Source organism: Chlamydomonas reinhardtii, chromosome 17 (assembly GCF_000002595.2).
Source record: "Chlamydomonas reinhardtii strain CC-503 cw92 mt+ chromosome 17, whole genome shotgun sequence".
NCBI lineage: Eukaryota > Viridiplantae > Chlorophyta > Chlorophyceae > Chlamydomonadales > Chlamydomonadaceae > Chlamydomonas > Chlamydomonas reinhardtii.
Window position 1 is genome coordinate 5,465,782 of NC_057020.1, and position 24,314 is coordinate 5,490,095.

Here is a 24,314-nt window from a genome sequence, read left to right on the forward strand (position 1 = left end):
CGTCGTTGCCGACCTCGATTGCAGGGGCTATCACAAGGGGCGTGCATGGATCAACGTCGCATACTCGCGCGGCTCACTTTGCTTCCGTGCATGGGGAAGCGCACATCCTCAAGGCCATACATCCACCTAAGGCAACGACTCGCTTGCAACCCCGTCGTCACCACTTGATAACACTTGCAAGACTCCGGAACAGCGTCTCCACCATGACCACTCCACCGCTTCCTTCCTTATGCTGGAACCAGAGCACACGTGACGGCTACCGCAAGCTAAGGCCTCATCGCGGCGACTCCCTGTCTTCGCGTACGCGGCTCTCCATTCCGTGCGGTCCCCAAATCCTACCCACGACTGACGGTGTCGGGTCAACAACATAAAACATCCGCCCGCCCCAGACACAACAACATACGGCATCAGCACGCCCGCTCCGGCTCCGTGGCAACTTACGCTCCAAATTTATGCCCTGGCCGTTCTTCACTAGGACCTTCACTCCCATTCGTCGTTTCGTTTCCTCGCGCGGCCCCACTTACGGCGGGCTCTACCTCCTACCCGTTCATAGCCGAGCCGTGCAAATACCTCACCTCAACTCCGCGCGCCTGCGGAGCTGCAGCCTGCTCCCCCGCGCCTCCGCCAACCTGAAGCCCCTGTCAAACTCCAACCAACCTCTCCGATACCAGTCCCCGCCGTTCACAGCTCCCGCGCCACCATTCTTTTGAAAGCCCTTAGAAGATCATGGCCAGGTCTGCGTCCTGCTTGGCCAGCTCCAGCAGCATGGGGTCGTCGAAGAACTTGTTGATGGACACGTCATCGGACATGCCCTTGCGCCGCCGCGTCTTGACCATGAACTCACGCGCCAGCGCCTGAATGGAGGAGGGAGGTGTTAGCCGTCCATGAAGGTGAGGAAGGGAATGGTAAGAGGGATGGCGGAGGCGGTGGCACACTGTGTAGGGGTATGACAGTGCGCGCTCCAGAGCAATGTTGCGTTAGGCTGACTTGACAAGTGCTGAACTGGTTTAGTGAATGTGGGTTGCGGGAGCTGCCGACTGCGGCTGTGTGTTCCGCTGTGAAATACACATGCGCCGGTAGACGCGCGCCGTGTCAGAAGTACGGGAGTCGCTGGTGCGGCGCCACGCGCACACACGCAGGCGCGGCGAGGGCGCGACCCTGCGTGCTGCCGAAGGCACTGAGGGTGCGGGGCGCCGCGAGGCTGCTAGCGTAACTGCTACCAGCAGAACAACCCAACTACCCAGCGCCAGCCTCCCCACCTGCACGGGTGCGGGCTCCAGCGGCCGCAGCACAATGGACTTGTCGAGCGGGTCACCCGGAACCACCTGTGGCAGTGGAAAGAAGACGCCAGAATATATATGACCGTAACATCAGAGCACGTCTTGCGGGCTGTCGTGTTTGCAGTTGTGCAGCCTTGCATCTAAGGTTGCAGCGACCGCCTCGCGACACACCTGCAGACAGCCGCACCACCCCAGACCGCCCCAAGCAAATACCCCAAACGGCGGGCCCCAAAGCCCCAACAGCCGCAGCACCGATCGCACCTGCCAGTGGTCGAAAACGGACTGGCAGAATGCCTGGCCCTGCGTATGGTAGCGCAGGTCCGTCTCGAAGCCGAAGCTCTCCACCACGGGCAGGTACGCCTTCACAATGAAGATGGGCGTGCCGGGCTTGGGCACGTCCGCAGTCACGTGGCCTCTGTTGCGGGTGTACAGCGTTTTGTTGAGGCAGGGCTGGTGTTGAGGCTCCTTCGCGCGGTAGGTGCAGACGGCTTGTGTCTCCACGGCATGACACCGGGCGGACCGACCGGCCACCTTAAGTCCCAGCACGCACCCTTTCATGTTATTACTATTGTCACTACCGCAACCAAGCTAAGCCCTCACCTCCGCTTCGCCAGCACGTTGTAGATGGCGGCGATGCAATCAGCGGGCGTCTGGATCTCCACATAGTACACCTGCGATCCACAACAAGAGTACATTCTCATTGACCAAGCAGAATCGCATTATTAAGGCGGACATGTGTCTGCTACAGCCGCACACTCCGTATTCCAGCACTCCCGGGCGCGCCACACACGCACCGGCTCCATAAGGCGGGGTGTGGCCATGAGGAAGGCCGAGTAGCACACGCGGCGCGCGGTGGGGATGATCTGGCCGCCACCGCGGTGGATGGGCTCGGGCGCGATGGCTGCGTCCAGGATCTTGAACTTGACGTTGCGGATGGGCTCGTCGCACAGCGGCCCCTCGCGCGCGCCCCACTGGAAGCCCTGTGTGTGTGTTTGAAAGAGCGAGAGAGCGGAGCGGTGGGTGAGCGGACTACCGTATCAGATCTGCAAGCGATCGTGGACACAGCTTGCAAGCCGGTGCTTGCCATGCCATTGCCAACCCGCTCCTGCCTTGCGCAGTTCCCTGGCCCGCCTCTCTGCGTGCCCATTGCTCGCTAGGCGCAGCCCCAGCCCTTCCGGGCCGCACCTGGATGACACTGTCGCGCACTGCGTTGAGCAGGCCCTTGTTTGTCTCCGCCGCCAGCGAGTCGTCCAGCAGCACGTTGGGGCCCTGCAGCTCGGGGCCGAACGCCCACAGGCCGCGCACCGCCAGCAGGTCCCACTCGTAGCGCGACTGGAACCACTCCTGTGGGTATTAACACGCGGAGATGGGCGAGAGCAACTGTATCAGGTCAGCGGTGGCGATGAGCGCCTGCTACAGCTGCTGTTCCCGTGTGAAGCCCCTCCAATGACGCCCACGCCAGCTTGGCTCTCCAACCCTTAGCGCCCTAGCAACATTGCCGCATCAACCACGTACGCACCGTGAGCTGCTTGCGGCCCATGTCCAGCCGCACGTTGCCCGCCTCGATGTCCTCAGCCAATCCCTTGTCCAGCGGCTCAGCGATCATGGTGATCTTGTTGCGCTTGTTGGGCGTCTCCGCAAAGCACTTGAGGCTTGAGGACTCCACAACCGTCTCGCAGAAAGCCACCACAGGGTCAGCCACCTTGACCTCCACCTCTGTTGGCGCGCAGGAGTCCCGCCGGGCAGCGGCAGGGCAGTGAAGCGTCAGTGGGTTACAACCGAGGACTCCTTACTTCTACGGTATTCCACGAGCCGCGCGCAGAGCCGAGTTCAATCGTAAGGAAACCCTTTGGCGGTTTATGGGTGCGCCCAAACTCCTTCCTGCTGGTGCTGCTCTCACCCGCGTACAGCTCTCGCAGGTCCTTCATGAGGCAGTCCAGGTACATCTCGCCGGTGCCGAAGATGGTGTGCTCGCCCGACTCCTCCACGCGCGTGCTGCACAGCGGGTAGCTTTTGGACACCTGTGCGGGTTTTGGCGTCGCGTGATTAGCGTCACCGTCGGTGTTCGGTGTCGTGGCTTCCGATGATAGGGAGAGGACCCGACATATACGACAGTTGATGTGTGGCTGTTCAGAATGGCCCGAGCCCCGGCCTCACCTTGCGCAGGCCCTCCACCATCTTGGGCAGCTCGGAGGGGTTGAGCGGCTCAGCAGCGATCTTGACGGTGGAGCGCGTCTGGAAGCGCAGCGGCCTGTGGGCGGCGTGGCGGTGGCGCCGAGAAAGCGGGAAGCAATGGAGGTGTCAGGGAGCTGGCGTATTCGCTTGACAGAGTTGTGTGGGCACTGCGTGCCTGGTCGCGGTCGCCCGCGCCGCTGCCAAGCCTCGCCGGAGCCAGTGCCCCAACAAAGTACCGTGTCGGAGAAGTCCTAGCCCGCGCCGTGCATGCACCCGACACGCACCACCACCTCCTCCCCACGCCCCGCCAACGCGCAGCCCTACCCACCGGAAGATGTGCACGGGCTCGTCGTACGCGTCTGACACCAGCGTGGCGGTGCGCGTGATGGTGGCGTCCACGCCCTCGATCAGCACCAGGTTGCCGGCGGTGGCGCGGGCGACGGGCACGCGGTAGCGCGCCTGGTACACCCACACGCTGCCCACCGTGGCCACCGCGCTGTCCTCCTCGTCCTCGGGCGTGTAGGCCTCACCCAGCACCTGAGCGGGCCACGAGGGTCCGGGCTACGAGTCATGGTCGTGTACAGGCGTTGCCCTCTGGGCCCACGGAGCCACTGCACCATCCCATCCCATCCCATCCCATCCCATCCCATCCCATCCCATCCCATCCCATCCCATCCCATCCCATCCCATCCCAGCTTAGCCCGCCGCCGACAGTGGCGTGGGGCACAGGCCTGGCATAATGACAGACAGCCCCGCGAAACCTTTCCCCCCGACCGCGCCATCCTGTTCGTTGCTTCCCCTCCCGTTCTTTTTCCAGCTGCTGGGCCCGCGCCCCACCTTGACGGTGTCGCCCGGCCGCAGCGTGCCGCTCATGACGCGGCCCAGCGCGTCGAAGCGGCTGCAGTCCTGGCGCGGGAATAGCTTGGCCACCGCCACCACCAGCGGGCCGCGCGGGTTGCAGGCGGACATGAACGACACCGCTGGCGCATCCGATGGCCCGCTGTAGTGCGCCGCCACCTGTGGTGACGAGTGCCGGAGTGCGGCAGCGCAGGTGGTCTCTCAGTTCAGGCATCAGAGGGCGCGCAATCGTGTGTAAAGCCCGGTACGTTTTGCTGCCGGGTACGCAGCCCACCGCGCCTTTCCGTTACGTTCAACACCGCCCCTTCCTCACCCAAGCAGGCCCCAGTCAAGCTGCAAACTTGCCCAGCCCCAGCGTACCTTGTCCGCGCTGGCTTTCCGGCTGGGCGGCACGTGTGCGACCAGCATGTCCACCACACCCGCACAGCTGCCCAGCACGCTGGAGCACACCTGCACAGCGACACGGCATGGGCTGGTCAGGTCGCGACAAAGTGCCGCACGCTGTATGCTGGCATCGCATGCCTGGTACCGGGCAAGGTACAAACCACCTCGTGTACCCTTACTTCACCAGAGGTACCCTTGCTATGCCGACGTGCCACACTGCCCCACGCCCGCCACGCCGTGCACTCGCCGCCTTTGTCACTCTTGCCCCTGCCTGCCCACGCGCCCGCCGCGCACCTCCTTGAGCAGCGGCTTGGTGTCCAGGTTGTAGGTGGCGGTGCGCAGGTACACACCCAGGCCCGCAAGTAGGCCCTCCACCGTCTTGGGGTGCTCGCCTGCATGTGGGCCGTGTGTGAACGTGCGTGTCAGCTCAGCGGCACATGGCATGGCCGCATGGAGCGCTCGCCGCCGGCGCCGTGCCCTCCGACACAGCTTCCACCAGCGCCGTTGGTCAATCCCCATGCCGTACAATCCCCATGCCGTAACAATACCGTACTCCCCAAACGCACCGATCACTGCGCTGTACATCTTGTACAGCGGCTCCAGTACGAACTGCACGAAGCTGCGCTCGACACCGGCGCGCGGTGGCGTGCGGCGGAACACGCGGTCCTCGGGCACAAAGTACAGGTCGCCCCACAACCGCTTGGCGAACTCCCTGCAAGAGAGTCACAGGTAATGGACGGCAGGATGGAGGAGGGCGACTTAGCATGCCAGCTCTCTTTGCTGTGCTGTGGCAGTCACAGTGCCATATGGGTCTGGCAGGGCAGGGAGCAGAGCGCCAACATGGTGGCACCGATGCACTGCTCCAACCCGGAAGAGCTGCCGACTGCGGCTGTGTGTCCCGCTGTGAAATACACATGCGCCGGTAGACGCGCGCCGTGTCAGAATTACGGGAGTCGCTGGTGCGGCGCCACGCGCACACACGCAGGCGCGGCGAGGGCGCGACCCTGCGTGCTGCCGAGGGCACTGAGGATGCGGGGCGCCGTGAGGCCGCAAATGGCTGTGTCGCTGCACAGTAACCCAGACTAGCTAGTTGGTCAACCGGCAGCTTATCCTCTGGCGCCCTCCTCCATTTCCAGCGCAGTAGACGTGGGGATTGAGCGAAGTGCCATAAACCCACAACCCTTGCCCCGCATGCTGACTGCCAGCGCTGACCCCAAGCCACCTCCGGAGGCTCCCACATCCGGGGCCAAACCTGCTTCAGCAACCGCCCACCTGGGGTCGAACCCGGCTCCATAGATCTCCGCGTAAAGGCGCGCGAAAGACTGCAGGCTGAAGGACCAGCCGCTCTGCGCCGCAGAGAACGTCACGTTGCCGCGCACCGGGTCCAGCAGCTGCTCTGGGGGCACCTCGCCGCCTGCAGCACCAACGCGAGTCAGAGTGTCAGTTCAGTGAATCAGGCCAGGTTCGTGCATGACGCGTGGCGCGTAGGCCCCTTGGCTGCTTGGCTTTGAACCCGTCCTTCCCGCCCTGCCCCCGGTTGTTATCCCCGACTCCGTGCCTACGCCCTGCACCCGGGCGCAACGGCGCCCAACTGCCGGCTGCCTGGCTCCTCGCCGTGAACACCCACCGCAGCACGCTGCGATGAGGTTGTTGACCTCCTCAATGGTGTGCCGCAGCTTGTGGTAGGCGTCCGCGGGCGGCAGCTTCAGCTCCGTAATCAGGCGGTCCACCTGAGAGCACAAGAGCAGGCGGTGGCCTCATTTGGTGATGTTTTGGTGGCGCCCTGACGTCAGAACCTAGCTGCCAAAGTGCTGTGATCGCTGCTGTTGTGCCACCGCCACTGAATCAGGAAGGCGTGCAGCACTAGCCGCCTCGTGGCCGCGCTTCGGACGGACGATGCTGCCGCGCGAACCTCGACATGCTGCCCCCAGCACAGGCGCCTTTACCAAAATGACCATTCCGGCGAAGTCTTCTGTTTAACCCACTGCCGCCCCTGTGTCACAGTCGCTACCTCACTGCCCCGCTCCCTGGCCCCACCAGAATCCCCGTCACGCCACAATCGCTGTATAGCGCGCCCAACCGCATACCCCAGCCCGGCGCCCCGACCCACCGCCCCGACCCCACCCCACCCCATCAGATTGCCCCCCGTGCCCGGCCCACCTTGCTGATCATGAGCGTGATGGACAGCCCCTCCTGCAGCGCCTGCCGCACCGCCCGCTCCGTGACCACCATGATGCCCTCCGCCGCATCCACCACCAGCATCACACCGTCCGCCAGCCGCATGGCCGCCGTCACCTGCGGGCGCCATGACAACGTCCATCTCAGACGACGGCAAGGGTAGCGAGTGGCGTCAGAGCCATTTAGCGTGTCCGTGGAGGGCCCCGCCGGCAGCCAGCTAATGCGTCCATGCATGCTGACACGCTCCCCCTCTCCGTGCCGCCCTGTTCCGGACGACTGCCGTGGCAACCTCTTGCCCCAACCAGCTCCCCGCCCTCTCCACGACTCCAGCATCGCCTCCCACGCCCTGCCCCGCGGTCCACACCTCGTCGTTGAAGTTGACGTGGCCGGGGCAGTCCAGCAGGTTGAGCAGGAAGGACTTGCCGCTGTGGCTCTCCATAACGAGCGACATGGGCATCATTTTGATGCTCATGGCGCGCGCCTGCTCATCCAGCCGCGTGTCCGTGAAGCGCAGCTGCTTGCCCGCCGCCTGCTGCGCCGCCGTCATCTTCCGCAGCTCGTGCGTCTGTGTGCGACAGGTGGCCAGGGGTGGGCAATCGATGCGAAGGCCAACTGGTCAGGCTGGGGCTAGGGCTGAGTTGACACGATGCGGGATTTGTTGGGTTGGGATATTTGATGCGGCGAGTAGCAGTTAGCACAGGTTAGCATAACGTGCACGTGCTGCTCCCAAGGGCACGCTTTCTGCTCGCGCCTGCCCGCGGCAGCTCCTTCGCCATCGCCTTGCCGCACACGCCGTATGCCGCACACACCTGCTCCACGAACATGTCCATGATGGTCGTCTTGCCGTGGTGCAGGTGCCCCACCACCGCCACGTTGCGAACCAGCTCCGGGTTCGCCATGAGCGTGGCCAGGAACTCGTTTGAGTAGTGCGTGCGCAGCGGCTCCGCCTCGAGCGTCTCAAACTTCTTCACTTTCACCGGCGCCACGATAGGTACCTCCAGCGGCTGCGCGTCCTCTTCCATCACTAGCGTCTCCACCTCCGCCCCGTAGATCTCCTCAGCCGAGGGGTAATACTTCTTGTCCTCGTGAAGGACAACCGCCATGCCTGGACCCCCCTCGTCGTCATCTGCACGGCAGACCGTGACAGCACCGACCCGGCTACCTCAGCCCGACGCGTTCGCGGGCCTCGCCATCCTAAAGCACCCAGGGTACGCGCTTCAAGCGCAGACACTTGAAGGTTTGCGCACGCCCAGCGCACCATGCACCCGCGAAATGGCGCGCTGGTGCGAGATGGGGGCGACGTCTTAGACAAATCCGTATGCATACTATTTTATACCAGCAACTCACCTTCTTGCATGGCGTCGCCCGGTCCCGGCGCCCCATCCTCGTCGTCGGCCCCTTCCGAACCGCCAAAGCCATGCTGCACCTGGTGCTCCTCTTCCTCCTCCTGCAATCATATCCACGCGTTAACCTATATCCAGACCGCTTGGGCCTGCGCCCGAGCCGGCGGCGATCGGGGATCCGACTGACCTCACTGTCCTCTAGAGCAGGACCGATATAGTTTCCAAACTCATCATACATATCCTCCGCCATGGCCGCTTGTAGTTACTCCACGCGGTTGAACGAAGTGTCCTTGCTTGCGAACCCCGCTGGTGCCAACCTTTATCGCCCTGCCATTCGGCTGCAAGTCCTATCTAAAGCCCTCAAAGGGCCCGAACGCGTGAAAGGCCCAGTCAAGCGCAAGTGGTGTGCTGTGTCGTCGCTATGCGCAAGAACGAGGAGAAAGGAACGACAGAGCGATTTTAGTTGATAGTCTCACAGGTGCCAGCTAATATTTCAATAGCACGTAGCGTATTGGGAGTGCGGGATTATTGACCAATCGCCCGCGGTCCTCGATGAGTCCACGGTTACCCGCCCGGCACGGGATGGTCCCTGCTCGGGTCTGGTCACCTCAAAACTGGAACAACCTCTAACTGCATTCCCACACCATCAAAATGAGCCGTCATGGACTAGGTATTGCGTGCCAAAACACGTTGGTTCCTTGACCGCCCGACGTCAGGATATCCGCAGTCCGCAGCACCCCGTGCACTCCAAATCGGACATGCGTTGGCGCTGCCTGCTAACCTGCTCAGTATGCTTATGCTAAAAACAGAAACAAGTTCATGCCGCCCACCCAGGATGCTCCAACTCCAACCGCAGTCTGACTACCACCAGTTCCCATATGTTCCCAAGCGGCGCCGGAGCAGAGGCAACCAAGCGGCTGGCACAGTGGCACCTAAACTCATGCAAAGTCGATGACAAGCGACATACTTAGCTCGCGAGCGCTGCCTTAATTAGGCTACCCGCCAGTTAACGACCGCTCGGAGGCCTGGGGCTTGGCGGCTTAGGGCTGGCAGAGCGCGGCGGCTGCCGCAAAGGGCGCGGTGGCGGGCGTGTGGGCTTCGGCGGGCTCGGAGGTGCCTTTGGCTGCAAACCAGGGCCGGGTTAGAAAGGAATACATTTTGTCACTTGGGAGTATGCGTGTGCTAAAACCCTAAACCCCTAAGATCCTGTAACACCGCACTAACCCCTCTCCCATGCATGCACCCCACCCACCGGGCGAGGCCGCACGCACGTGCCCTTGCCGCTGCACAGGAGGCCCGCGGGGCAGCAGGTTGGATCAGCTCCCGAGAGGCAACACGTGCTGCCAGAGGCGCAGAAGACGGCAGTGCCGTTGCCGGTGCTGCAGCACTCCGAGCCGCTGGGAATGCAGGCGCCGCCGCAGGCCTGTATGCATGTTCGTGGTGTACCGGGTTCAGTAGCGCAAAAGTTGATGAGCACTCGCGGACGTTTCCTCCACAGTGCCAGCAGAAAATGCAACACACCTTGGTGCCAGCCTTGCAGACGCAGGTGCCGCCCACGCAATCAAACCCGGTCCCGCAGCATTTGCCCCCGCAGCACGTGCGGTCGGTGGGGCAAATAGTTCCGTCGCCGCAGCACTTGCTGCCGGCAGGGAAGCAAGTGTCACCACAGCAGCTAGACCCAGGAAAGCAGTAGTTCGCCACACCCTCGGCGCTGGCAGAGCAGCATGAGTAGTTGGCGGGCAGGCAGACCGAGCCGCAGGTGATGGTGCCTGGCTTGCACACACACTTGCCCGCGCCGTCGCACTGCGTTCCTTCCGGGCAGCAGGTATCGCCGCAGCAGGAGGAGCCGGAGGGGCACAGTACGCCGTTGCTGCAGCAGTTGCTGCTGCTCGGCACGCAGGAGTTACCGCAGCACTTTGTTCCCGTGGGACACCCGGCGCCGCCGAGGCCGCAGCACGACGAGCCAGCCGGCACGCAGGTGTTGCCGCAGCAGGTGCTGCCCGCGGGACAAAAGTTGATCTGCCCGTTGGCGCCCACCGAGCAGCAGGAGGAGCCGGGCTGCAAACAGAACGCCCCGCACGACGTGCGGCCGGCCTGGCACGTGCACTGGCCGGCTGAGGTGCACGTGAAGCCGCCTGAGGAGGGGCAGCAGCTGCCGCCCGAAGAGGACGCGCCGCAGCAAGTGGCACCGGCGCCGCACCACGTGCCAGCGGCGGCGGAGCAGCAGGTGGAGTTCGCGGGCATGCAGGTGCTGGATCCTGCGCACATTTGGGGCTGCCGGTGAGCTGTGACGGGAAACATGCCAAAGGAGGCGGGCTTTGACCAGACCCCAGCCCGACAGCATTCTCAAGGTGGAAGGGCTGTTGCCACTCCCAATGAGGAACGGGTCGTACACGTAACCCAGCGGCTGTGTGCGCTAATCCATATTCAGCCGTGCACACGGAGCTCACCGCAGCAACGGCTCCCAGCCATGGGGCAGTACATGCCCGTACTGGACGAGCAGCAGTCCAAAGCAGCAGAGATACAGCCGCTGCCGCCTACGTCCGCGGGAAACGAACCGGAGGGACATGGTGAGCGGATGGACGAGAAAGATGTACAGCAGGAAATGTAAGTTAACTCGTGTGCCTGGTCATCGGCGCGTGCCTCTGGCCTATGCCACCCAGCTACAGCATGGTCTCCCCTGTGCGAAAGCAAGAGCACACGCTTACAGGGCTTGGTGCCGGCGGCGCAGCTCTGGAGCAGCGCGCGGTGATGCCGAGCCGCTCCCTCGCCCTCATCTTCACCTCCATCCAGCTGCTTGCCACCGCTCACCACCGGCTGTACCTGACTAGCCGGGTAGTGATCATCATGGCTGTCGCTGCCGCTCATGATGTTACGGTTCATGCCTTGCACCATGTCAGAAAGACTGCCGAAGGGGTGGTTGGACGGCACCAGGGTGAGCGCGGGTGTAGAGGAGGGGACTGCAGTCGTGGCTGCCACGCTGTTGCGTGCGTTGAGGGCGGCCGTAGGGACACCCCCCTGGCGCGTTGAGAAGGGATGCTGGACCACGTCTTGATGGCAAGCCGCGGACTGAACTGGGTTACTGGTGCGCGCATCGGCTTGGTGCTGGTCCCGCTGGTGGTGAGGCAGGCTCATGGCGCCTGACACGACCTCACTGCGGGTGAGGAGCACTATGAGCAGAAGCGCCATCGCGCCCGTGGCTGGGCTGCCGGCGCATCTGCACGCCGTATGCCTGGCAAGTGCAAGCCAGCGGGGAGGCGCGCGTGGAGGGGTTCAGGACGCGCATGAGGTAAGAGCCATTTTGGCTGCAGTAAGGCTTTCTGATCCATTAGCTACAGAGATGTTGGCGAAAGCTGTGTGTCCCATGGTCATCGGGACGACATTACAGCATCGCCGCCCCCAAGCACCTGATCTATTCCTATTTAGGTGTGGGACAACCCATTGACACCTTACATTCAGGTTCCGGGTCGCTTACCTGCTCATTATCACGCTGAAGTCGCTCGCTACTATGCGTCCCCCTGCGCGAAAGCCGACAGAAACACAGCGGCCCTAGTTACTGAACTGCCCTGCAAATTGCGGAAACCGTCAACATACAGTGTGGGAAGCTAGTTTCAGCAGAATGGCTCCCCTAGAATCGACTGGACCTCCGTCCAGGATCCCGGATCCGGCGCGCCCGCCATGCAGAGGAGCGACGCTGAAGCGACAGCGCCAGCCATGGGTTTTGGCGGTGCCCGCGCCAAGGCCAACCAAAGTTGCAGCCGTAGCCCTCTTCGTCACCTTTCTCACCCCGCTGGTCGCACGCTCTCTTAGGACAAGCGCGTCGAAGATGTACGACGCTTTTTGTCCTGCAAGTCCAACACACACACACACACACACACACACAAGTGCCGGTGGCGCCTTGGGTGGCGCGCTCAACAGCACGCGACGATTCGGCTTCCTTGCCGCATGGCCTTAACTCTAACAGGGAGCACTATACCGACAATCGCTTGCATGGTCTCCAATTCGCTCACCATAGCTTGACTACAGTACCGTGCGGCAGCATTAGGCAGCACGCTTCCGCTAGAACTGGCACATACACATGCACGTGGGTACGAACGTATGGACACGCATCCACGGGCCCGGCCGAGTACGTTCAATGCGGGACTATGCCAACCTGCCCCTTTCTCTGCCCCATCGCATCCACGCGCCCGCCTGCCGCTTGGCGGTGTGCCGGTGGCCGCGTCGATGTTGCTGACTTCACATGTTTGGTAACGACGGTACCGGCTGCGTGTGTGTAGGCTTGGCTGTGCCCCTGGTCTCGCCCCAGACATTAGCCCCCGGGAGGAATGTCTAGGAAACGGCTAAAATGGCCAATTAATGTCTGGAGACGTTAAGATAGGAGCCCTGGGCCCGGGACTTGGCTGATTGGCTCTCCTGGGGCCGAGGCTATCTGTGTGTGGTGTGCCGGGGTCTGGTCGGCGGGGCTCTGGGCGCGCGCTGCCTTTCTCCTGGGCGGGGTTTGGGTTTGGCTTAGGCAGCTGGTTGTGGGTTCAGCTTAGGCAGCTAGCTTGGGATCGGGGCTGTGCATGCCTCGTCCAACCTGACGGGGTCAAGAACGTTGGTGTGTGTGCGATGGGACAGGGCTTAGGCAGGTTGGCGAGGTCCTGTAGGGTGCAGCTGTCGCCCATACCCCCAGCAGATGGCAAACAATTTGCAGCGGCAGAGCAGTAGTGCATGGCTGGTCGAACGCCGGAGTTACTGTACCGACAAGTTGCTGGCTGGCTGGAAGTTTGCTGATGCGCATTCCTCACGCTCCGGGCGCCCGGCCAGGCGATAGCACCACACAGACACACCGCAACGCCACACTCGCGATGCAGAGCCGCAGCGAACCTGCAGGGAGATGACCAGCGTCCACGGATGAGCACCAGAGGCAACCGCAGAGAAAATGCAGACAGAATGCAGCAAAGCAATGGCCGGGCGACAGTGTGGCAAGCAGGGGCGAAAACAGGGTGAGGCAAGGCAGAAAAGGGAGCCCGAATGTACGTTGGTGGCGCCGGGGTCGGGTTGGTGGCGGGTTCTTCGGTGGCAGGTCTTCCGGCCGGCGGGCTACGCGCGCGCGTGTGTGTGTGTGTTAAAGGGCACAAGGAAAACATAGCGCATTGTGTGTGTGTGTGTGTGTGTGCGCCTGTTGCTGCCGCCTGGCCGGGCGTCCCGAGCGTGAGGAATGCGCGTCAGCAAGCTACCAGCCTGCCAGCAAGCCAGCGACGCGTCGGTGCAGTAAGCCCGGCGTTCTACCCGCTGCGCTCTCATGCCTTGACGTCAAAACTTGGTTGTTGAATGTTGGGGTCTGGGAATACGCTGCACACTTCGGGACTACGCCAACCTGCCCCTTACCCTACTGTCCCATCACACACGCTTACCCTGTCCCATCGCATCCACGCGCCCGCCGCCAGCGCATTAGGTATTCCGGCCGCCACACTAACCATCTAACATCTTCAAAACTGGCTCCATTACACTGAAATTCAAGGGCAGCTTAACTCAACTGCAGCTTCATATCACCCCATTGTGTTCCCCTGAGCTTTATCACGCCGGCTCTGATCCGGACAATGGATGAGGGTGGACGTCGTTCATCCTAGCCGCCAACAAGCAAAACAACAACTCCAAGCACCGGGTGCTCTCGCGCACACATGTCGCTCAGGTAATAAAAGCGCTTCGAAAAAATTTGGACTGCAAGTTGCAGCACGTGCGTGGCCGACACCCACATATCGGTGTGTTTCTAAACGCACGCCCCCATGCTGCAACAGGCAGCAGCGGGTCGACTGTGCTAAGCGTTGTGTCCGCACACGCGCGCATGAAAAAGCACGCCATGATTCTTCGGTTGCTGCTAACACACACTCGCTCACACTGTCACATATTGCACGCGTGTATTCGAAGCATGGATACCTGAAGTTGGTTCTACTGCCTGCATCCTAGTTACCAAGTCATGCCGCGCGTCGATTTACGACAAGCGAGAAAGTACTAGCATACTGTAAGCCCTAATGGGGCATGGGTAGGTTGCGCAATCGAGCATTAGTCCACGTCTGTACCGACAACAGACGCGCGATCAATTGCAATCCACGGCGCATCGGGAGAACGCCGCATGAAGCGGCGGACGAAAAGAGAAACACAGACACACGTAGTCGTCATCCCAATCCCGACCCACCGACGTGCCGTCGGTAACACGACGCAAAACAATGGTGCCCGACATTTCATGACACTCTTGATGACACTTCCAAGCGATCCCATACCGCCAGATTCACTGGCAATTGCTCCCATCCAATTACACGCCACGCCCAGACAATCAACATCTCACAGCACACCTGCAACATGCAGTAGTAAAGTAAAGCGAACAAACTCCTGCGACGTTGTAGAATCTCATAAGTGCATTAACAACTCCATTCATCCCCGCGCCGCGGGAGGGGGAGCCGTACCCGGCTTCGCAGCCGGCGCCGCGGCAAGCGGTTGAGGTCGGTTAGCAGGTGCCGGAGAGGGCAGCGGTGGAGACGGCCGAGGAGGCCGGCCGGCTGGTGGTGCCGGTGACAAGATGCGATAGACGCTCACGGCGACGCGGGTGCCACTGGCGGAGCCGCCACAGAACTGCTGCGCCACCAGAGGGCAGGGCTGCGAACATGTGCCGTCGGGTAGCTGCGCCGCCACGAAGGCAGCTGAAAGCTGGGACGCGCCAAAGCAGGCGGTGCGCTGCATGGCCAGGAACGTGATGGCGGCCTGCAAGCGTAAATACCAATGAGGGACGCTGAGTAGCTAGGATGTGTGCACAAATCTAGTTGCACATCGGTACAGAGTAAGCAATGGTACTGTAAAGCGTGTATGGGCATACATGGCTTCAGATACAGCAGCAGCAGGCATTGCCAGGACGCGCAGGACTCACGGTGCGGTTGGTCAGGGCCTCAGGCGGAATGGCATCCAGGCAGCGCGTCACACTGGTAGGCTGGCCCACAAGCAGTTTGATGGCCAGAGCGCGGGCCTGTACATGTTGGAGCATAGAAGTTTGCACCCGGCGTGCCTTCACGGAATGTGCTGTCCAGGTCTAGCCCCGTATCTCTGGGTACAAGAGTGCTTATCTTTCCTGAACAGGCGCATCAGGCGCATCAACGGCGTGCTCAGTTTTCAAACGTGTCACCAACAAGAGATTGGTCCCGGTCAATGTCATTCATGCCCGCCCCTCGTACCTGAGCATTATCGAAAAAGCAACCCACGTAGGACGTAAGAGGCGGCAGGAAGGCTGCAAGTATAAAGAGCAGTGGGCAAGCATGGGAGGTCACGGTAAGACAACCTAAGACAACGAGCTGCATACCAGTGACGTGCACATGTGTAAGTCCCTTGCCCAATCAAAGCAGACAACGCACCAGGCGAGGGAGGCAGCGGCGGCTTAGGTGGCGGCGGCGCACGGAAGACGGGCGGCGGCGGTGGGTCATCGAACAGGGGAGGCAGCGCGGGTGCTGAAGTTGCGAGCTTGTCGCTTGCGTCCACAAGGTCCCAGAAGCGGGGCGAGCTAGCGGCGCCGGAACGGGGCACACTGGCACGGGCGCGTGTGATTGTGTTCAGCATGGTCTTGAGGTCAGCAACTGACAGGCGGATCTGGCCCTGTGTAGGTTGCACGGCGTAAGGTTGCACATAGCCAGCGTGAGCCCCGGTTGCAAGAGGCCTCTAAGTGGAAGGCACGAACTTGCAAAAGCGCCCCATACATGCCCCTGCACAGCAGTGTAGCATATTTTGGCCCCTCTCAATGCTTGCCATGGACCCATATCCTCCCATTCGTACCCACGCCCTCCCGCGCCCGCACCTGCAGGTACTCCACATACTGGCTGGCCGCCAGCTCGGCGTTCTGCAGCTCGCTGGGGCTGGTCACAGTCAGGTTGCCGCCGGGGTCGGACACGTACCTGAATGCGTCGCGGGCATGGGCAGCGCGAGTCATGCGAACAAGGAAGGCGTGCTTTCACGAAGGAGTTGATTGCGTACTGAGCCTGGGACGTGCACAGTCGCGCTCCACAGCGAACATCAGGCAGGCCCCAGCTAGGGCACGAAAGGCACGCACCCGGTCATAAGAAGGCCCATGGGACCTGAAACCAGGTTGGCAAGGATGATGCTTGAGTTAAACTGGGGCGCGCCGATGCGGGCAGCCGCGGCGCTGGCCACCCCAGCGGCGGTGGCCTGCAGCAGCGTGCGACCGCCGCTGTTCACCACGACCCTCGCATCCATCCCGCTGCGCTCCTCCTGGACCAGCGGCTCGTCTTCGGCATTCCAAAGCTGGGTTCCAGACGCCGCCTCGCGCCCCAGCGGCAACTCAAGACTCTCAAAGAGGCTGCGACGGCGGCTGGCGGTGCCGGTTCCCGGGTAGAAGGTGGTGGGCATGACATCGGGGCCAACCACGATGATGCCCTTGCCCTTGAACACGAAATCACGGAGGAAGCCCGACACCTTGGTCTGCAGGTAACGCGCGTCGTCGGACCCAATGACGTACACGTCGCATTTCTCTGTGCGGGATGTCCGAAATGGGTACCAGGGCATGAGGCGGTTGGGTACGCACATTAGTGTGCAAAGCGGGGGCACACGAAGTACCAGCCAGTGTTGAGGGGATGTACGGTATGCAGGTTGTCGGCATGACACGCGGATGCACGACTCACGGTGTCCGCCCTTGAGGAAGGTGGCGAGCGGCAGAACGAAATTCATTTTGGCAGACTTGGCGGTCTGGAATGAGTCCGGCCGCTGCGCCACCACGTACCTGCAGGCACGTCCGTTAAACGGTGTGGGTCGTGCCAGTGGTGCGATCACGTGAAATCCCAACACACAGACAACGCCTGGAAACTGCAACGACACGCTTCGCAACTCACTTGGCCATGGGCAGGAACTTGATGTCAGCCACACGAATTAGGGCCTTGCCCACCTGCGTTGAGTGTATCGGGCCGGCCCAATCAGTGAGCAAGACGTGAAGGCTTAAGTGCTAGAGCGGTGTGGAGATGAGTATGCAGGCCACGGACATCCAGTCCCGCGTCACCACATGACCACGTACAGAACACGCCGTGATCCAAACGTTTTGGCGCGTTCCGCATGACCGCGTTACTCAAGGCGTCGTACACATACAGAAATACGTGCCGTACAATCGACGCACGCATACGCACCTTTGTGCCGTACCAGGCCGCCCACGTAGCGATGTTGACAATGAGCTGGTCCGTGCCGGGGTCGGAGGTGGGGCGTCCGGGCTTGGCCTTGGGCTTGCAGCAGCCCGTGATCAGTTTCTCACCACCTGCGGGGTGAAGAGAAGGCGAGGGGCCAGATCACCGAAGGGTCAACACGCACATGCTCACTGCTGTCTTCCAATTGTGAAGCATGTGTGCAGGCCGCAACCAACTCTTGACAACAACGGACCCAAGCGGTGTCTGCGTCACAAGACACAACAGGCCAACCAGAACACGCGTACACTATGTTTGGGCGTTTCATCTCCCCTTCCAAACAACAGCCCTGAGACACCAGCCTCCCAAGCGCTCACCAAACACAGCAATGCGACCGTGCCCATAGCGCGACGTCGCCACAACTGGATCATCCGTTGGGCTGCGCACTACAGGCAGTGCAGGCCCGGTCAGGGCCAGCGTGGCCGCCGGAACACGGTTGGGCAGTGTGGGTGGCACGTTTGCCGTAACCTGTGGATAGTCGACTTTGACGTAGAACGTGAACGCGGCGGCAACCGCTGCACGCGTGGGTGAAGGAGGAGACGGCGGGATGGGCGGAGGCAAGGGGATGGCCAGGTCCGGAGGTGGAGGCGAGGGCGGGAAGGGCGGTGGAGGCGGTGGCGAAGGCGGGCGGGGAGGGATGGTGGGGCGGCTGGGCGCAGGGGGTGCCGCAGGCGACGGCGGCGGAACCGGTGGCGGAGGGAGGCGCAGGCCCGGTGGCGGGGTGCCCGGCGGCGGTGGGAAACCTGCATCGCAGTTGATGAGTGGCAAGTTGAGGATTGAAGAGTCTTACTATGCATACGAATTGCCCGCAAGCATGCTCCCTGCGATTTACGTCCACCCTTATGCGCATAACATCACTCAAACGGCTCACCTCTCCTGACCGCAAGCGCGAAGCCCATGCTGCCAAAACCTGCGCCTGCGCCGCCTCGCAGGCCGCCCACCACCATGCCGCCTGGCACGCCCGCACTGCCGCCGCCACCAGCACCACCCTGCAGAAGCGTGCGGCGACGGTGACGGTGACGCGCTGCGGCGGCGCCGCCCGTGCTGGGACACGGTCCCGTGCTTGAGGTGCTGCCATCCGTGAAGGTGGCGGTGAGCTGAGCCACCGCACCCGTGTCACTGCAGCACACAGAGACGCTGTCTAGTGCGGAACCGCTAGCAGACACCAAGCTGGCCGTGGTCTCCGAGAGCGTGGGGCTTCCGGGATCTGCGACATAGGAAATGGAGGCGTTGCCGCATGCCGATGTTTACGGAAACATCACTAACCGAGCGCTCCACCAACGTAATCCTCCCGGCTTCCCATCCTCAGCGCCGCGTGTCCCTCACCGTAAAGGCTGCCCGCCACGGTCTCCACGTGTGTGCTGGGTCCGGTGCCAAACACCAGTTTGACAGCCATCACGATGCCGCCAGCCTTGCTGTCGTACACGTACGTGATGGCCGTGACCCGGCCGTACTGGTCGAGCAGGTCCGAGCTCAGAGCGGTGAATGACTTGTCAGACGCATGGCCGTCGCAAAAGATCTGCGGCGGCAGGTCGGGCAGGATACCGCACAGGAATTGAAACAGAGGGAAGGATTGGGTGCGGGAGGCGAAACGCTCAGAAGCCGTCCTTCCGTGCGTACAAACACGATCACCAGTTTGGACAGATAACCAAACATTAGCAAGGGCTCACCGGCGTGAACACGATCTCCCAGCCGTTGAGAAAGATGCCGGGCGGGCTGGGTGGGTTGGGCGGGCTGGGCGGGCGCTGGGTGGACGTGACGGGAGAGGGCGGCAAGGGGCTGGGAGGTAACGGATCGGGAGGTGAGGGGCCGGGCGGCAAGGGGTTGGGAGGCGAAGGAAGAGGCGGCAAGGGAGCTGGGTTGGGGCTGGGTGGAGGAGGAGATGATGCAGAGGGTGAGGGAGCTGGCGACGGCGGCGGGACCAGGGGAGACGGAGATGGCGACAGAGCAGATGGGGGGACGGGCGGCGCCGGAGACGGTGGTGTGGCAGGAGGCGGTGGCGGGGGCAGCGAGGGAGGGGGCGGTGGAGGCGGAGGCGGAGGGAATGCCAAACCGGCAGGCAACGGAGGGTAGCCCAACACGAACAGCGGTGACGGGATGGGGCTAGGTGACGTCGTTGATGGAGGAAGCGACGGCGACAGCGAAGGCGGCTGCCGGCTGCTTGGGGAAGGGCAGCTGCGCGGAGTGGTTGCCAGAACGCTGCGGAGTCCTGCAGACGGTGCGAACGGGTTTGCGGTTGGACATGTGAGGTAAAACGAATCATTTCGGGTACTAATGCAGCTTGCAAGTGAACCGGCGTCATCATCGCAATAAACACAGCCGGCAGCACATCAAGTCAGCGCGACACATGCATGTTTTTGCCCGCTGCTGCGCCCCCACCTGGTGCGTCACCGCACAGAGCGGTGCCGCTCACGTTGAGGAAGGTCAGGGTGTCGTTGAGAGCGGACCAGGAGGCGGGCAGCGGGCCGGTCAGCAGTGTATTAGAGGACAGGTCGATTTTTCGAATGACCCTGTGCACGGTACAGCAAGAAAGCAGAGCAAGATGTGTTGAGGACAGGAAATGCACGCGCGCGCCTGTCAATGGAGGCTTACATTACACAATACAATACGGTATGTGTTTAAGAGCACCGACAAAGAAAAAGGAAAACAATACAGTCTGTGTGCGCGGTATGTGTGTGTGCATGTGTGGCTGGCTTGACGTGATGCATGGGTCATTACGAGCTGCTGATGTCACCGTGTCACAACATCAAGCTCAGCAATCGGAGCTGTACAGTACATACATATCACGAAGCGAAACTCACGCGAACGCGCTCCACGAGCTGGGCGCCCCGCCAGTGAAGCTATTACGTTTCAGCCGAAGTTCAGTCAGAGCAACTAGGTCCGTCATGTTCGCCGGCAGGGAACCTGCGCGCGTGCGCGCGTGCATGTGCGCGGGTGTGTGTTGGCACAGGCACGTATGTCAGGGCGGGCGTGTGCACATCCACACGCTTTGCCTGGACATGCCCTCGCGGGGCCCCCACAACATGCAGCGGCATTAGCCCCCCCGTTGCTCACCGCTGAACGTGTTATCGTGCAGATCCAGAAACCTTAATGCAGTTAGCGCCGGGATGCCATCAAGGCTTCCTGCAGTGGCGGCGTGACAATGACAACGTCAACCGACTGCAGGCCTGTCCCCCACCCACATGAAGACTGTTTAGGCTGTCACGGACAACCCCCAGCAGCATCGCGTGCAGCATCCGTGACACGCACCTTCACCCTTGTTCCCAATGTACTGGAGAGACTGTGGAGCGAGGTGGACCAGCACGTGAGAGGCGGGCCGGCACGTGTCGCGGGACGGCAGTGACATTTGAATGACACGTCAATCCACATTCATCGGCAGCATTCTATCGCGCACTCCAACCCGCTGACCATCCCATGTCCTACTCACGTACACACCGTGAGAGAGGAGAGAGGAGTCAAGTTCGTCGGCAGGGCGCTAGAAAAGGGCTGGCCGTTGTTGGCCCTGCATGCGATTCAGGTCCGTGAGTTAGCCGCGGTCTATGTGGTTGCTAAGGTGGTTGGGAAAGCGGTACAGGATGGACTGAAGACTGCAGACGAAGGTGTCATATCTATGCGTCATACTTGAGATTACATGAATGGCGGGATCAGCAGGTACGAATGGACATGGGCCGTGGACCTCCGGGATCCATGAGCCGCCAGGAGTGCCCACTCTTTGCAAAAATGCGACGGCACAGAAGAGCGCAAGGGTCGCCGACGGTACCACTTACCAGCAATCAGCAATGCTGAGGGCCGTGATCTGTGCGCAAAGTAAGGGATGGAGTTGTGGCAACGGTTGTGCGGTTGCAACAATAACAGCCAACCAAGAATACCGGTATGGGCAGGTGGTCATCAACCCCCAAAATAATGGCATGCGTGTGCGTAGGCCCTAGCAGACCGGCCTCAGCGCTTACTGAATTTCTGTTATGAACGCCTGGTGTGTAGATATGCGCCCCGCACGCAAGACACGCACCTCAAATATATCCACGCCAGACGTGGTGAGCGGGACCGCGGTCACGCCTGTCCAGGTGTCTATTGTTCGCGTGGAGTCCCAGTCAGTGTTCAGATCGCACTTGCTGCCGGCGCTCGTGGCGTTGTTGAGGACCGGCTTCAAATCCACCTCCAGGACCTTTCGGAAATCAACCCGTTCTGTTGGCCAGGGAGTGTGCATGATTGAGTCAGCACCATGTGTTCTGGACAGTTACGACGCATATACTCGCGCCTGCGCGGGATATCTACGTGAGTGTGACCTGCGGAATCCAGACAACAAGCCCTTACCGCATCTCGTTGGAAGGGGGGAACTCGCGGGTGAAAGGCCAGCCGCCACAGCTGCGCGGCGGATCACGCGGCGGCGGGCGAGCGCATGAGCGACAGCCGACTAAATGCGCATTGCCCATCAATCATAATGCTACTGTCGTGCCGGTGCCTTGCTGCTGGCCAGCACCTCCCCCAAACATCCTTTCAACCCCCAATCCAAGCCTTCCTCTACCTACACCTCCCCCAATCCACACCTGGATGGAGCTCTGATCCGCAACGCCCAGGTCCCCCCCACCCCACCCCCAGCAGCATGCACCAATGCCCCACTAGGCCTCACCGGCATTAGGCGTGCCGCATGCGCCTGTGTTCGCCACGTTGATGTTTTCAACACCAGCAAGCGCGCTCCAGGAATCAGGAACGTTCCCGCCCAGGTACCTGCATGTGCAATGCAAGGGGAGCGTGGATGAGATGGGAGTGGGCGACAGGTGATCAGATTGCCAGCGCGTGCAATCACACGGCACGCCGTGCAAGTTGTGCGCGCCCCCGCCTGCTGGTGTCCCTCCCTTGGTGGAAAAGGGCCCCACCACGAGGGCCCACCTGTTACTGGACAAGTCAATCCAGCCTGACTGGATACCCGTCAGTTGGCTCCACTCGGGGTGGAAGGCCGAAGGAACGGGGCCTCCCTGCAGCATGCGCGGTTCGCGGGCACACATCAGGCAGCACGTACGGTGCACGCAGAGTGGTACGCGCGCGCATGAGACGGGCCGGTGGGTATGCGGCGCTTGCGGCTGTGAAGGTGCGGCTGGTGCGGCCTGAAGAGGTGCGCGTGACCCCGGCCCAAGAGAAAATAGAAACACCTGCCGTAAACCCCCAGGCCCAAGTAATCCAGTACACCCAGGCACACCCCACCCCCAGAGTGCACCCAGGCCCGCCCCACCCCCAGAACCATCCTAAACCCAGCCACAATCCCATCTTCTCCTGCGCAAGCTGAGGGCGGATGCGGATTGCAAGAAGGCATGCGCGCACCCCACCACACAACAGATTACTTCGCTAGGTTGCCCACAACCACCCAATCATACACCGACACCAGCTACCTGGAGGTTGGAGTAGCTAAGGTTGAGCTGCACAAGGTTGGACAGAGCCGAGTAGGCTAATGGCAGTCCAGTGCCATCCTGTACGTTGGGATGCAAACATGTGCAGTCAGCGGGCTTTACAACGTGCAAGGTATTCACGTACCCCTCACATTTCCGCAATGAGGGCACAAACGCGCCACGATAGTTTGCAGCTTTGGCACGTACCAAGGTTGCCTTGTTGTTGCTCAAATCTATAGGCGTATGATGTGGGTGAGCATCATAAGGGTCAGAGGCAGCAGGAGCCAAGCCACCTCGCCGACCCCGGCACTTCAGCAGCAGGGAAACATACCCGCCCCCTGCTATGCTGCCTTACATGACGCCACAGTAGCCATGAAAGCAGGAAGCAAACGCTCACCCTCCATACGCACCGAGCTTTGTAAGTGTTGTGAGCTGCGCTAGCGCTGCGGGGGGCGCGACGGTGGAGAAAGCCCCACCGCTGGGGAAGCACCCAGCCAGCTCCAAAGACACGACCACGAAACCCGCGGCCGTGGATTGGCATTGTACGCCGTACCAGAATGCGTCACACGCACTACTGGTGTTGAACCAGGTTGATGCGATGTCGGTCGCGCACAGACTGTCCGCGCTGCTGAAGAGGCCCCCAACCGGCGCGCTGCGCAGAATTGCCGTGGCTTGTGTGTCGCCGGCTGGGGGGGGCGCGTTCGGGCGGACCAATGGGGGGTTTGGGGTCAGCAATTTGGGAATTAGGAATCTTGGGGCATAGCAGCTTATGTGTGGTGCGAACCACAACAGCCAGACGCTGGGGCCGTCGGGGGAGGCCGCGGGTGTCCTTATCTAATAGAGAAGCGGGGCGCGGGAACTGGGTGGGGCCCAACGCCCTGGCGAGCGACGGCCCGGGACCCATAACATGCGCCAACGCCACGTAGCCTCGCGGAATGCTTGACGACCGTACACCAGCCAGTCCTCGGCTGGTAGTACCGAAACCAGGTTGCGGGTCAACCACACGGGGGACGCACCCATGTGAAAGTTCAGGGATGCAAAACGTGCCAGGAGGCGGATCACCGGCCCCAGACTCCAGCGGATCCCTCCTAATATCTTATGAAACAGGCCGGACACTGTACACATGGATTCTATGAACTGGGGGGGGGGGGTACATATTATGCGGGCGTGTGCGTGTGGGCGCGGCAGTGTGCGTGTGGGCGCAGCTGTCCAAACCGATGTGCGTATTCGAGCTAGTGGACTAGCTAAAGCTATAATTGTATATATGTTTAACTTAAACCAAATGGACCCGGGCTCAGACTAGCCTGTTTGTCACCACGTTGAAAGCATGTCGCCCTGGAGGCCACGGCTTCCAGCATGCTGCCGTCGATTGAAATTTCCACGGCATGGCATCAAAACGCTTTCTGAGCAAAGAGGAGGCCTCCTTGCGATCCCGACCCTGGGGAAAAGCTTGTCTCCAAAGGGTCGCTTCGGGCCCAAGTCGCACTTTTGTGGTAAGCAAAT

The 24,314-nt window shown here is 61.7% G+C and overlaps 5 protein-coding genes across 6 annotated transcripts; 1 reads left to right on the forward strand and 4 right to left on the reverse strand.

Moving 5' to 3' along the window:
* Positions 1 to 2: 2 nt before the first annotated feature.
* Positions 3 to 8,617, reverse strand: CHLRE_17g737250v5 (uncharacterized protein). Its single transcript, XM_001699565.2, has 21 exons — positions 8,406 to 8,617; positions 8,223 to 8,322; positions 7,685 to 8,001; positions 7,240 to 7,440; positions 6,858 to 6,992; positions 6,325 to 6,427; positions 5,970 to 6,111; positions 5,264 to 5,409; positions 4,992 to 5,089; positions 4,674 to 4,763; positions 4,293 to 4,472; positions 3,784 to 3,992; positions 3,438 to 3,531; positions 3,181 to 3,301; positions 2,800 to 2,996; positions 2,466 to 2,624; positions 2,075 to 2,260; positions 1,881 to 1,951; positions 1,542 to 1,695; positions 1,260 to 1,325; positions 3 to 854 (listed from the first exon to the last, which is right to left on the reverse strand). Exons 1-21 carry the CDS (start codon positions 8,466 to 8,468, stop codon positions 717 to 719), a joined length of 2,970 nt encoding a protein of 989 aa, XP_001699617.1. The 5' UTR covers positions 8,469 to 8,617; the 3' UTR covers positions 3 to 716.
* A 54-nt stretch (positions 8,618 to 8,671) lies between these two features.
* On the reverse strand, positions 8,672 to 11,797 carry CHLRE_17g737300v5 (uncharacterized protein). The gene is made up of 6 exons (XM_001699567.2): positions 11,694 to 11,797; positions 10,927 to 11,450; positions 10,669 to 10,755; positions 9,740 to 10,476; positions 9,471 to 9,641; positions 8,672 to 9,341 (listed from the first exon to the last, which is right to left on the reverse strand). The coding sequence occupies exons 1-6, from the start codon at positions 11,699 to 11,701 to the stop codon at positions 9,225 to 9,227; spliced, it is 1,644 nt and encodes a 547-aa protein (XP_001699619.2). The 5' UTR covers positions 11,702 to 11,797; the 3' UTR covers positions 8,672 to 9,224.
* Positions 11,798 to 13,517: 1,720 nt separating this feature from the next.
* Positions 13,518 to 20,347, reverse strand: CHLRE_17g737350v5 (uncharacterized protein). The gene is made up of 15 exons (XM_043072571.1): positions 20,229 to 20,347; positions 19,807 to 19,937; positions 19,098 to 19,636; positions 18,754 to 18,946; positions 18,299 to 18,634; positions 17,745 to 18,170; positions 17,377 to 17,501; positions 17,089 to 17,141; positions 16,882 to 16,979; positions 16,293 to 16,731; positions 16,041 to 16,137; positions 15,604 to 15,841; positions 15,427 to 15,479; positions 15,126 to 15,221; positions 13,518 to 14,962 (listed from the first exon to the last, which is right to left on the reverse strand). Exons 1-15 carry the CDS (start codon positions 20,312 to 20,314, stop codon positions 14,636 to 14,638), a joined length of 3,237 nt encoding a protein of 1,078 aa, XP_042915030.1. The 5' UTR covers positions 20,315 to 20,347; the 3' UTR covers positions 13,518 to 14,635.
* A 100-nt stretch (positions 20,348 to 20,447) lies between these two features.
* Positions 20,448 to 21,299, forward strand: CHLRE_17g737353v5 (uncharacterized protein). The gene has a single exon (XM_043072574.1). The coding sequence runs from the start codon at positions 20,570 to 20,572 to the stop codon at positions 20,768 to 20,770; it is 201 nt and encodes a 66-aa protein (XP_042915033.1). The 5' UTR covers positions 20,448 to 20,569; the 3' UTR covers positions 20,771 to 21,299.
* Positions 21,172 to 24,307, reverse strand: CHLRE_17g737351v5 (uncharacterized protein). Of its 2 annotated transcripts, XM_043072572.1 has the most exons (10): positions 24,116 to 24,307; positions 23,384 to 23,497; positions 23,222 to 23,289; positions 23,019 to 23,044; positions 22,815 to 22,892; positions 22,318 to 22,403; positions 22,058 to 22,155; positions 21,742 to 21,792; positions 21,437 to 21,612; positions 21,172 to 21,223 (listed from the first exon to the last, which is right to left on the reverse strand). In XM_043072572.1, the coding sequence occupies exons 1-10, from the start codon at positions 24,196 to 24,198 to the stop codon at positions 21,191 to 21,193; spliced, it is 813 nt and encodes a 270-aa protein (XP_042915031.1). In that variant the 5' UTR covers positions 24,199 to 24,307; the 3' UTR covers positions 21,172 to 21,190. The 2 variants fall into 2 exon arrangements, with proteins under 2 accessions (XP_042915031.1, XP_042915032.1); XM_043072573.1 differs by lacking the exon at positions 21,172 to 21,223 and having other exon boundaries at positions 21,302 to 21,612.
* Between the last annotated feature and the right edge of the window lie 7 nt (positions 24,308 to 24,314).

What these genes read in the sequence shown, in the direction of transcription:
- CHLRE_17g737250v5 (XM_001699565.2), bottom strand. Translation starts at nt 8,468, where the DNA reads ATGGCGGAGGATATGTATGATGAGTTTGGAAACTATATCGGTCCTGCT. An exon ending in GATGTACAGCGCAGTGATCG is followed by an intron (nt 5,090 to 5,263) that starts GTGCGTTTGGGG and finishes GCCCACATGCAG; the next exon opens with GCGAGCACCCCAAGACGGTG. An exon ending in CCAAGCCGCTGCTCAAGGAG is followed by an intron (nt 4,764 to 4,991) that starts GTGCGCGGCGGG and finishes GTCGCTGTGCAG; the next exon opens with GTGTGCTCCAGCGTGCTGGG.
- CHLRE_17g737300v5 (XM_001699567.2), bottom strand. An exon ending in TCTGCAAGGCTGGCACCAAG is followed by an intron (nt 9,642 to 9,739) that starts GTGTGTTGCATT and finishes ACATGCATACAG; the next exon opens with GCCTGCGGCGGCGCCTGCAT. An exon ending in CGTGCGTGCGGCCTCGCCCG is followed by an intron (nt 9,342 to 9,470) that starts GTGGGTGGGGTG and finishes CCTGGTTTGCAG; the next exon opens with CCAAAGGCACCTCCGAGCCC.
- CHLRE_17g737350v5 (XM_043072571.1), bottom strand. Translation starts at nt 20,314, where the DNA reads ATGACGGACCTAGTTGCTCTGACTGAACTTCGGCTGAAACGTAATAGC. An exon ending in AGCTCGTGGAGCGCGTTCGC is followed by an intron (nt 19,938 to 20,228) that starts GTGAGTTTCGCT and finishes TACCGTGCACAG; the next exon opens with GGTCATTCGAAAAATCGACC. An exon ending in CGGTCGCATTGCTGTGTTTG is followed by an intron (nt 17,502 to 17,744) that starts GTGAGCGCTTGG and finishes TTCACCCCGCAG; the next exon opens with GTGGTGAGAAACTGATCACG.
- CHLRE_17g737353v5 (XM_043072574.1), top strand. Translation starts at nt 20,570, where the DNA reads ATGACAACGTCAACCGACTGCAGGCCTGTCCCCCACCCACATGAAGAC.
- CHLRE_17g737351v5 (XM_043072573.1), bottom strand. Translation starts at nt 24,198, where the DNA reads ATGCCGTGGAAATTTCAATCGACGGCAGCATGCTGGAAGCCGTGGCCT. An exon ending in TTCAACGTGGTGACAAACAG is followed by an intron (nt 23,498 to 24,115) that starts GCTAGTCTGAGC and finishes CGCCCCCCCCAG; the next exon opens with CCGGCGACACACAAGCCACG. An exon ending in CCCCCTTCCAACGAGATGCG is followed by an intron (nt 21,613 to 21,741) that starts GTAAGGGCTTGT and finishes CCTGGCCAACAG; the next exon opens with AACGGGTTGATTTCCGAAAG.